Source organism: Ascaphus truei, chromosome 5 (assembly GCF_040206685.1).
Source record: "Ascaphus truei isolate aAscTru1 chromosome 5, aAscTru1.hap1, whole genome shotgun sequence".
Classification (NCBI taxonomy): domain Eukaryota; kingdom Metazoa; phylum Chordata; class Amphibia; order Anura; family Ascaphidae; genus Ascaphus; species Ascaphus truei.
In genome coordinates, this window is record NC_134487.1 from 94,121,913 (window position 1) to 94,134,648 (window position 12,736).

The following is a 12,736-nucleotide window of genomic DNA, read 5'->3' on the forward strand; positions in this document are numbered from 1 at the left end:
CACTATTATCCATTTGTGGATAATAGTCATTCTGCCCATTACTATACTGTATGTTAGGGGGGTATAGGTGTTGTTGGGTATATATATATATATATATATATATATATATATATATATATATATATATATATATATATATAATTATTTAATTATTTATTTAATTCGTTATTGTGGTGCTGGGGTGTTTTTTTTTTATTATTGTGGGTAGTGGGGGTGTGTGAAGGGGGCATTAGCCCCAACGGTGGTTGTTTAGGGCTTGCGGGTGGGTAGCGGGAGGCCTTAACCCCTTCAGGACCGTAGCGGTATTAACCGCTACTGTCGTGAAGGGGTTAAGTGCCCCCGCATCCCCCCCGCAAGTCCTAAACTCACACCCAGGGCCAAATACCCCCCTCACCCATCCCCGCTACCCACAATAACGCTGGCACGGTGGGTTAACCCCTTCATTGCCTTAGCGGTTAGCCGCTAAGGTAATGAAGTGGCTTTTAAATGCCTTTTTCCTGCCTCGGATGCATGCCGGGGGGCTCCGGTGCGGGTATCAGCTCCGGAGACCCCCGGCATCAATCACAGGCAGGAAAAAGGGCTGATTTTTCCTAAGTGTCGCCCTTGCCGATGCTTCTCCTTCAGCAAGTTGCCAACTTTAGTTGGCGGGCTGGATTGGCCATAAAATCTCCAATCTGGCCTGCCGATCAGCACCAAAAAGCTGATCGGGGCTTACTGAATTCAGGCGGGAAAAAAAAGTCCCGATAAGTGGCTTATCGGCAGCCGGGTGGCGAAAAATTTTTTTTCGCAAGAAAAGTTGCCGATAATTCCCACTTATCGGGGCTTACTGAATCAGGAGGGCAAAAAACGGCTATAAAATGCCGAAAAAGCCTTATCGGGGCTTACTGCATGAGGCCCTTAGTTGGTTGTCCAAAATAGGGCAGAGGCAGGCAGGATCAACAGCAGCAAAAATTAAAATTAGCCCACTAACGCGTTTCGGCAACTAAGCCTTCCTCACGAGTGGTACTAAGGCTATGTGACAGGGGCATTTAAATAGTAAGCAGACAATTGCAAAATTCGCGCCAAAAAACACATGAAGCACATATAATCAATTTCATTACTTAATACAAGCTCCTAATTAGTATCGGCGGTGTTCCGGCAGCTGTATTGAAAGGTGTATTAGTGCTGAGGTAATCCCAGTATCCACTTCCTGAAGCGAGGTGTCCTATCAAACTCTCGCGAGAGTTGTGCACCAAGCTCCACACATGGGCACTTGTAGTATAGCAGTTGCGCCCGCCATCTTGGTTGTGGTCATAGGATTTTGCCAATAGTGACATCATTATCATGACTGAACAGTCTCACGAGACTTATCCCGCACATCCCGCACATGTGCAGTGTATATTGCTCTGTTACGGCGGCCATTTTTGAAAGGGTAAGGTAGCCCTCAGAGGAGTTCTATTCCTCATTGAACAATAGCATAGGGGCAAGTTCTCGCGCATGGGCAGCACATGTTGAGGTGCCCTGACATCTTATTCAGAGTGTCACAGCAAGATGATTTGACCACTTTAGATAGCAGTAGAAGCGTCCTTTGTATATTCATGACACCTTTAATTAACAGTGCAGCAGTCACCCATTAAGGCATTTGTATAGTGCATCTTTGGTAGGAATTTCATCCTTAAGAATATCCTCTCTGATTGGTTGGGATCCTGGTCTTTTTGTAGGTGGATACCCATACACATGGGGGGAATGGTATAACATCTGGACAATAGGGTAACATCTCAAGCAAGTACAGAGACAGCCTGCATATAGGGGATAAAGGCTGATCTATGATGACGAGAGAAAAGAAAACGAAGGTTAAAGCAATGTTTACAGAACATCCCGCAGCTTGCTCAAAACACATCAATGATACTATGATTGGGAAACAGAAAAATAAAATAAAAGAAAGTGTTAATATACCAAAATATCTACAAATATAATAAAAGGAGGACGGTAATCACGGAAAACTGTCAAGACTGCTAATAAATTAATTATAAAAAACAAATCATAACCTAATTCCTTTAAACCAAAGATCCTCCATAAAACGTATGTAACACTATTACTTAAATGTTTCCATAAAGGGTCCGCAGTAGCTTCCTATGTTTAAAAAAACAAAATAGAATTTTGAAATGCAGTAAAGGCAAAAATAGTAGATGATGTAATAAACAGGTCACATTATAGGAACATAGAAAAACCCAAATAGTCATTGAGACCATTTGGGAGCATTGAGCCTAGCATAACAATCCACCTGCATTCGTGTTGTAAGAGTGTTCTCTCCAAATCTCCCCCGCGTATTCCCAGAGATACACGCTCTATTGCAAATGCAGAGAGAAGCGAATTGTCTGCGTTGTGTTCCTGCAAAAAGTGTTTAGCTACCATTGTAATTTTTTTAAGGGATTCTAGGTCCCTATGGGCTGTCTTGATGTTCCTACTATGTTCCATTATCCTAAAGCGCACCTCCCTAGTTGTCATACCTACATATATCTTATTGCAGGGACATGTAAGGCAGTAGATTACTCCTTTTGATCGACAATTCAGAAATTGCTTTATTGTAAACTCCTTTGTGCCCTTACTATCCTTAAAGGTAGATGTTGGTTTTGTAAACTTACAGGCAGGACAGCCACCACATCTAAAGAAGCCCTTCTTATCAAAAGTGGACAAAAATGTGGTTGTGCTCGATATAGAGTAGTGGCTGTGAACTAATTTGTCTTTTAAGTTTGGTGATCTTCTGCTTGTAAGTTCCACTTTGGGGCCTAATTTCTGTTGAAGATCAGAATCAATCATGAGAATGGGCCAATGTTTTTGAAGGATTTCACGTACCTGATTCCATTGTTGATTGTACGTGCCTATAAATCTTATTTTATTGGAATCCTGATGTTTTTGTTTTGGTTTCAAAAGAGATACCCGGCTCATACCTTTACTACGTTCGTACCCTTTCTTGATGGTAGAATGGCTATATCCTCGATTCTTAAATCTACTTTTCATTTCTATTGCTCTTGATTCATAGACACAGGGATCAGAGCAATTTCGCTTTAGGCGAATGAATTCACCAGTAGGGACTCCAGCAATTTGGTGGGATGGGTGGGAACTTGAGGCGTGCAAGATGGCGTTGGTAGCAGTCTCTTTCCTGAAAATATCTGTACCAAGACGCCCATTACTCTCAATCTTAATACAGAGATCTAAGAAGTCAACCGAGGTAGGACTGACTTTAGATGTTAGCTTGATATTGAGACTGTTGTGTGTTCTTCGGAAAGGGCTATCTTTTTCTCCCACATATCATATCAACAAGTTTGACTGGATAAAGGATCTGAACCTTTTTTGCCGGAAGCTGTTGCTTGCAAAGCACTTCAATAAAGGTATTGGCAATGGGATAAACAGAGAATATAGTGAAGAGGTACTAAACACACAAGAACGTGATTTAATACGAGATTTGGTTTCACCATCACTGCCCGCTATAGGGATAGGTAATGAGTTAAGTTTGGTGTCTAATTTCAAACCAAAATCCACCTTCTGTCCTCCCATTCAAACAAATTCGTGTGTAGAGATCTTTGCAAATCTCGTCACAGAGGATATACTCAACCTACCCAAAAAGATAGGGTCAAACAATTTATCAGGTATACAATGGAGAGCCCTCCAAGATCTAAGTGGCATGACAAATGTGGAAATTAAACCTGCAGACAAAGGTGGCAATGTGGTGATCTGGCCAAAACTACAATATGAAAAGGAGGCCTTCAGACAGTTGAGGGATATTAAATGTTACTCTGTACTTGACTGTGACCCGACGGACAAATTTAAACTGGAGTTGGATTGTATTCTTGAGAGTGCTTGCTCAAAGGGTACAATCACGGTAGCAATCTGTCAAGGTCTGATGACCAAATTTCCAAAATCACCAACCTTCTATATGCTACCGAAGGTTCATAAACATCCATCTAATCCACCTGGCAGGCCCATTGTATCAGGGATTGGTGGTATGAGTGAACCAATCAGTCGGTTTATTGATACCTTCCTATACCCAATAGTTGAGACGCTGCCTACATTTTTGCGCGACACTATGGATGTGTTATCTCGATTGGATGAGATTGCCGTTGACGACGGTGTTATTCTTGCAACTTGCGATGTTGAGGCATTATATACCTCCATTCATCATAAAGATGGATTGGAGGCATCTCATAACTTCCTCAATATGACAAATCTAACAAAACCGTTGATAGAATTTCTTATGCAGTTAATGTCATTTACTCTGACACATAACTATTTCCTATTTAAGAACAAGTTTTATTTGCAGTTAAGGGGGACAGCAATGGGGGCGGCATGTGCCCCCTCGTATGCAAATCTTTTTCTAGGTTGGTGGGAACGAGAGGTGGTATTCTCAGAGCCTAATAGGGCTATGACTGATCGGGTACTGTTGTGGTTGAGATACATCGACGATGTTCTGATCCTCTGGCAGGGCAGTGCGGAGGATTTTGAGCGATTTGTCGCTGTGCTCAACCACAACAGTCTCAATATCAAGCTAACATCTAAAGTCAGTCCTACCTCGGTTGACTTCTTAGATCTCTGTATTAAGATTGAGAGTAATGGGCGTCTTGGTACAGATATTTTCAGGAAAGAGACTGCTACCAACGCCATCTTGCACGCCTCAAGTTCCCACCCATCCCACCAAATTGCTGGAGTCCCTACTGGTGAATTCATTCGCCTAAAGCGAAATTGCTCTGATCCCTGTGTCTATGAATCAAGAGCAATAGAAATGAAAAGTAGATTTAAGAATCGAGGATATAGCCATTCTACCATCAAGAAAGGGTACGAACGTAGTAAAGGTATGAGCCGGGTATCTCTTTTGAAACCAAAACAAAAACATCAGGATTCCAATAAAATAAGATTTATAGGCACGTACAATCAACAATGGAATCAGGTACGTGAAATCCTTCAAAAACATTGGCCCATTCTCATGATTGATTCTGATCTTCAACAGAAATTAGGCCCCAAAGTGGAACTTACAAGCAGAAGATCACCAAACTTAAAAGACAAATTAGTTCACAGCCACTACTCTATATCGAGCACAACCACATTTTTGTCCACTTTTGATAAGAAGGGCTTCTTTAGATGTGGTGGCTGTCCTGCCTGTAAGTTTACAAAACCAACATCTACCTTTAAGGATAGTAAGGGCACAAAGGAGTTTACAATAAAGCAATTTCTGAATTGTCGATCAAAAGGAGTAATCTACTGCCTTACATGTCCCTGCAATAAGATATATGTAGGTATGACAACTAGGGAGGTGCGCTTTAGGATAATGGAACATAGTAGGAACATCAAGACAGCCCATAGGGACCTAGAATCCCTTAAAAAAATTACAATGGTAGCTAAACACTTTTTGCAGGAACACAACGCAGACAATTCGCTTCTCTCTGCATTTGCAATAGAGCGTGTATCCCTGGGAATACGCGGGGGAGATTTGGAGAGAACACTCTTACAACACGAATGCAGGTGGATTGTTATGCTAGGCTCAATGCTCCCAAATGGTCTCAATGACTATTTGGGTTTTTCTATGTTCCTATAATGTGACCTGTTTATTACATCATCTACTATTTTTGCCTTTACTGCATTTCAAAATTCTATTTTGTTTTTTTAAACATAGGAAGCTACTGCGGACCCTTTATGGAAACATTTAAGTAATAGTGTTACATACGTTTTATGGAGGATCTTTGGTTTAAAGGAATTAGGTTATGATTTGTTTTTTATAATTAATTTATTAGCAGTCTTGACAGTTTTCCGTGATTACCGTCCTCCTTTTATTATATTTGTAGATATTTTGGTATATTAACACTTTCTTTTATTTTATTTTTCTGTTTCCCAATCATAGTATCATTGATGTGTTTTGAGCAAGCTGCGGGATGTTCTGTAAACATTGCTTTAACCTTCGTTTTCTTTTCTCTCGTCATCATAGATCAGCCTTTATCCCCTATATGCAGGCTGTCTCTGTACTTGCTTGAGATGTTACCCTATTGTCCAGATGTTATACCATTCCCCCCATGTGTATGGGTATCCACCTACAAAAAGACCAGGATCCCAACCAATCAGAGAGGATATTCTTAAGGATGAAATTCCTACCAAAGATGCACTATACAAATGCCTTAATGGGTGACTGCTGCACTGTTAATTAAAGGTGTCATGAATATACAAAGGACGCTTCTACTGCTATCTAAAGTGGTCAAATCATCTTGCTGTGACACTCTGAATAAGATGTCAGGGCACCTCAACATGTGCTGCCCATGCGCGAGAACTTGCCCCTATGCTATTGTTCAATGAGGAATAGAACTCCTCTGAGGGCTACCTTACCCTTTCAAAAATGGCCGCCGTAACAGAGCAATATACACTGCACATGTGCGGGATGTGCGGGATAAGTCTCGTGAGACTGTTCAGTCATGATAATGATGTCACTATTGGCAAAATCCTATGACCACAACCAAGATGGCGGGCGCAACTGCTATACTACAAGTGCCCATGTGTGGAGCTTGGTGCACAACTCTCGCGAGAGTTTGATAGGACACCTCGCTTCAGGAAGTGGATACTGGGATTACCTCAGCACTAATACACCTTTCAATACAGCTGCCGGAACACCGCCGATACTAATTAGGAGCTTGTATTAAGTAATGAAATTGATTATATGTGCTTCATGTGTTTTTTGGCGCGAATTTTGCAATTGTCTGCTTACTATTTAAATGCCCCTGTCACATAGCCTTAGTACCACTCGTGAGGAAGGCTTAGTTGCCGAAACGCGTTAGTGGGCTAATTTTAATTTTTGCTGCTGTTGATCCTGCCTGCCTCTGCCCTATTTTGGACAACCAACTAAGTCCTATATTTTTGGACTTTTCCAGTGGACAGTGCTGTGCTGATCTTTGTATGCAGTATCTTTACATCAAGGAGCTGAGTATCTTGGGTTATTATATCCCTCCCTGTTTTTGTTTCCCATCTGCTTTAATACATGTATTTGGGTCACTAAATATACATACCTGTATGTCTCCTTTGCCCTAGCATTACCTGAGTTGCAATAGGTTTACACCTTGCTAGTGATATTCTTTACTGCTATCAGTATAACACTCATGTTATTTTCTGTAAGAATTTTTTCATGCATATATATGTAGACCTGTGATGCTCTATAGTCTCTTATACATGTGGTGACCGGCCGGTCTATATTGCCTTATTGTGGGAACTTTTGTTCCCACAGTAAGCTAGGTTCTTAAGGGCATTATTTCTTTTTGGGTCCATTATTATATGTTGCATTCTATGTTTTTCTGGGTTTTTTTTTTTTTTTTTTTGTCCATTGGGTTTTTTTATTATTCATTAGTCAGGCAGGCTCTCCAGTTAGTTGTTTGTATGTCTGTTATTTTTTTCTAATTTAATTAAAGTACCCCTTTTATTCTTTGCAAACATTTGTCTGAGTGCTATTTTAGAGGTTTTTTTTTGTGTTTCCATATCTATCTCCTTCCTCTAGCACCACCTACAGCTTACATTTTTGTTATAACTATTTCAGATATATTTTTCTGACTTAGGTAGGTTTAGACCTTGCTTCACTTATTGGTAGTGATGCGGTATTCGCTTCTTTGTGTATACTATATATATATATATATGTGCAGAATAAATGAGTTCTTCAGTATTAGGTGATACCTTTTTTATTGGACTAACAATTTATGTCATAGGACAAGCTTTCGAGAGGATTACTCTCGAAAGCTTGTCCTATGACATAAATTGTTAGTCCAATAAAAAAGGTATCACCTAATACTGAAGAACTCATTTATTCTGCACTATCGCAACTGGACTAACACGGCTATTTTCTGCTTTATATATATATATATATATACACACACACACACACACAACTAGAGACACATTAATTTAGAAATGTCTCCCTCTCCCTCCCCCTCCTCTCTTCACCTATCCTATCTCTTCCCCCTCTTCTCTCTATACCTCTCTATATCTCTATCCTCTCCCCTCTCTCTATCTCCTCTCTCACATTTCCACCATCTCTCTCCTCTCCCCATCCCCTCTCTTCCCTCCCCCTCTCTCTCCTCCTCTTTCTCTCTCCCCTTCTATCTCCCTCCCTTTTTGAGAGTGATTCACGGAAATTCATGTTACAAAGGAGCCCGTCAAACCGAGGTGGATCCAGATCCACAAAAAAATAATAATAATCACCCAGCTCTAGTACAGTATACAGTTAATAACTTATTTCCTGTCACCAGCGAGCAACCTGTTAATATAGTAGTGTCCATGTGATCTGCCTTCCATTGTTGGTGTCTTTCTTCCAGTTACTCCCTCTGTACGTGACAAGTCAACAAAGACTTGAAACAAACTCAATTAAAAGCATGGAAGAGCAACTTGTCCACAAATGGCAGAAAGAACCCACAGTCTCCAAACCAGGTATATTTCGGATATCAGCTAAACATTCAGGACAATCTTACAGATATATCTGTGTACATCTAGAAACATACTGTACAGGTCAAAAGACAGCAAATTATGTGCCCAAATTACTACCAACTATTAACGTTTAGCGGAATATAGGACAGATAGGAACGCCATCTGGAAGAAATGTATTCTTAATCATTGCCATATGATATACCTAAAGAACTATGGTAAAGTGTGTGACAAAAGGTGTTCATTTTATCTAAAATACTCAATATCATGTTTAGTAATTATCCAGCTATTCCTGATTATCTTTCTCACATTGCTTTTTCAATGTTTTCACTTGTTACTGTATGTCACAAAAAGGAGATTCCACCGACTGAATGGATTTTAAGATGTATTTTCTTAGCATTGCTTATAAAATATGAACCACTGTGTGTTAAAGCCTTCTACCAACTGACTTAGATTTTTCACAAATTAAACTCAATGCTTAGCACAATCTGCAAATTCTGAAAGTCAAACTTCGTCTTCCTCTTTCCCCTTTTTCCACTACGCAAAGTAAACTGTCAGCAAAATGTTCTATCATACATTTGCAAAACAAACACAAAACTGTTGAAAAATGGTTTCACAAAGTTGTCTAAAAATATTGTTTCCATAATAGTGCACATTGTATGCAACTTCCCAAAGCATATGCCATAGTTAATCAGTATTAACATGGGATTTAGCAAAAACGGTTTCAATTTATTGCACAGTGGTTTTACTTAAGCCTTCTACTCAATACAAATTAATATTCTGTTGAGACTAGCATTCACATTAACCACTAAAAGTAGCATTGCCTTTTAAACCTTCATTTCATAAAGATCTGGGCCCTAAATCTCTATTGATCTTTCTGTGCATGGCCAAAGTTGAATAGATATATCATGTGGATGGCAACTTGATAGCCTTTTTCTATGTCAAAGTAGATGTTAGTCCTCTCATTGGATTTAATGATGTTTGCTGACCTCATATAACTGCCGGTCAACTTTCAATGAATGACACTAGCCTTGATTTGTTAAATTGCACAATTCAACACAATAGATAGTAAAAACGTGTGCAAGAAAATGTAGCTATGAATTAACTGAACCTCAAGTTATATTATGTGTAAATTAGAAATGAACTGCCAAGTGTACCTGACATTAGATATGGAACTAGGTAAGGACTGGTGTGCGTGCGTCTGTGTTTTTTTGTGTGTTTATTTTTCTGTTTGTGATTCTGTGTGAAATTGTCTTTTCTGATGATTTCAGATACATTACCTGTAAAAAAATTACTTCATGATATATGTCTAAAAGAATTACTGAATTCATTCATGTAGTACCTATATTTATCAATTAAAATAAAATAATTGGGAAATAAAAATAAGTTAAAATGAAAATAAAATAATCACTCTTAAATCAGTTTGACATACAATGGGTTCTTTTTTAATAAAAAAAAAATAGTAAAAATAAAATAATTTTTCAACATTACACTTCCACTGTTTGACTAGCAAAAAAAAAACTTGTTTTTAAACTTATTTTCTTATTGGGCAATGTTAATGATACCTTTGCATTAGGATTTATCATGCTATACAGTAGATGCAGAACAAAACTTCTTTGTCACATTCTGTACTGTATACACAATGCTTTTTTTTTTTTAATTTTCTCAGGTGCAAGATGTTTCTTAGTCTTTCTGGTGAAATCGTGCTCTGGACAGGAATTTGTTCAATAAAGAATATGTACTTGTTAAAATAAATCAACAGTATAAGTACAGAGACAATATGATACAGACATTGGTATTCCTTCATGGATTTCATATAAAATAATAAACACTGTAGTCCCTAGTCGTAGAATTCTAAGCAGCATTAAAATACATTTCATGATCACCTTTGAATAAGTTTACTGGGTTGTCTTTTCAAAAGCAAACATTTAAAAACCATAATATTAAAAACTATACCATATATATAATTGTGTTTTTAATGAACACATTAATTACAATAACAAAATCATTAGATCTATTTAAGTACAGGCATACCCCGCATTAACGTACGCAATGGGACCGGAGCATGTATGTAAAGCGAAAATGTACTTAAAGTGAAGCACTACCTTTTCCCACTTATCGATGCAGGTACTGTACTGCAATCGTCATATACGTGCATAACTGATGTAAATAACGCATTTGTAACAGGCTCTATAGTCTCCCCACTTGCGCACAGCTTCGGTACAGGCAGGGAGACGGTATTGCTGTTCAGGACGTGATGACAGGCGCATGCGTGAGCTGCCGTTTGCCTATTGGGCGATATGTACTTACTCGCGAGTGTACTTAAAGTGAGTGTACTTAAAGCGAGGTATGCCTGTACCTTATTTTAGGCAACAGTAACTTTCTAAACACTATGAAAAATAATAAACATCTGTTATTATCTGACCCCAACCACTGCCTCAAACCAAGCAAGTCCTCAATGCATCTAACCCATAACCTGACCATAATGTTCCCACCCCAAAGACATATTAACAATTACTTTACTGTATGCCCATCACATGAAATGTTCCATATATAGCCCCACCATTGTTTTTCTACTGTAACTAATGTACAGCGCCCTTGATAAGGGAGCTATATAAATGCCGTAATAAATTATTTACATACATGCTAGTAATTTACATCTATTCAATTGAATATTTTAACATAATGATATTTGAAGTGCATTAAAATTACTCTACAACACAGAACCAAATTGAACTAATGGCAGTGATGGCGATGTAGCACTACTACGTTTCACTGAAGCTGCTCAACAACAAGAGGAAGAGAAACAGTGATTTGAGCCTTCTAAAGAAAGAGCCACAGTATGCCATGAGAAAACATGTAGCAGCAGCTCTGTGAATACAGGGCAATAATACATCTGTATGTTTAATACAATAATCAAGATCATTACAGCCTCTTTAGATAAATTAATCAGACAAGATTACGAGTTTATTTATTAAGAATTGTTAAACTGTAAGGTAATTTATGGCCCAATTCAGTGAAGGGACCTAAAGATGCCTTCTAGCTCAGCACCACTGTATGCTGTATGTAATGCTGTATGGACCTACTGTAAGTATTTGACATGGTTTTCAAAGATTGTCCTAGTAGTTTTTTCAGTATTGTAGCCTAAAGTTTAAGATGTTTCACTATCATCATTAGAGCCTTATTGCTCTCTAATAATTGTCATTGTTTTTTAAATGGCGCTTTTACAAAAAGGGAATATTTATAATTCTGACTAACTTAGCTCTGGAGTAGGAAGGCTAACAATCACAGAGCCTCCTCCTATGTCTGTTTTTTTCCAAACACTTTGTTTCAACCTATTAAATACTTTATAGCCATTAATAACTCACCTCAATCCTAAGAGCAACTGCACATTCAACCCCCAAAATGACTGACATTTTTCATTTGAACCATTCGAGCATTAAGCCAACAGCATTTACATTTTAATAGCAGTAACTATTTGGTATGTTTGGTACATTCACTCACCGGTTTCTGTTGCTGGAAATCCAGTCTGAGATCATCGTTGCTGCTTTCTGGTGACACTGTTTGTTGCCAAAACTGCAAGCTAACATAATAACTTCTCGTCTCAGCTCTCTACAAGGAGGAAAAAAAAACAATAAAAAGACAATACAACGCCGAGCATGGAACTATTTTTCAGGTATATTTACAAAAAGATTATTGAAAATTCATATATATTTTATAATGGAATATTGGTTTACAGTATAGATTATGTAATGTGCATATCACATGTCCAGGGTTATATTCTCTGGGTTTATCAATTTTTATGATTTCCTCCACTGAGAAAATATACAAGGCCCCCCAGCCATGGTCGGGGGGTTCTCATGACCAGGGAGGGGCGGCCTTCCCCTCGCTGGCTCACCCTCAGTCCTCCCTCCCCTACCAGGGGAGGCGTTTTCCAGGGGCCTACTTAAGGCCAGGCTGGTGGACAGCACGGCCCCTTTGCTGCCCGCCAGACAATTTCACCAGCCCAAATAGACTCTCTGCAGAGCTAGCGCACCTTTTGTATGTCCCCCCCTGCCCCCGGTCCCCGTGGCGGCCGCCTGGGGCGGGTGATGGGCTTGGGGGGAGCGTGGTCTGGCTACGGTAGCAGGTTCACAGTTTAGTTTTGCCTCGCCCTCCCCTTGCCCCCGATCCCAGTTGCTGCAGCCCGGGGTGGGAGATAGGCGGGCGGGTGAGTCCGGGAGCATGTCTTTCCCCATTTTCCCCTCTGCCCCCGGTCCCCATGGCTGCGGCCCAGGGCAGGAGGTAGGTGCAGGGGTGCTCAGCTAAGCACGTT

The 12,736-nt window shown here is 39.5% G+C and overlaps 1 protein-coding gene across 1 annotated transcript in view; it reads right to left on the reverse strand.

The window, feature by feature from the left end:
• TRHDE (thyrotropin releasing hormone degrading enzyme) overlaps positions 1 to 12,736 on the reverse strand; it is a 930,657-nt gene that overhangs the window by 110,548 nt on the left and 807,373 nt on the right. Inside the window, exon 15 of the mRNA XM_075600229.1 lies at positions 11,926 to 12,033. Coding sequence (XP_075456344.1) covers positions 11,926 to 12,033 — 108 coding nt within the window. The remainder of the gene's footprint in view (positions 1 to 11,925; positions 12,034 to 12,736) is intronic.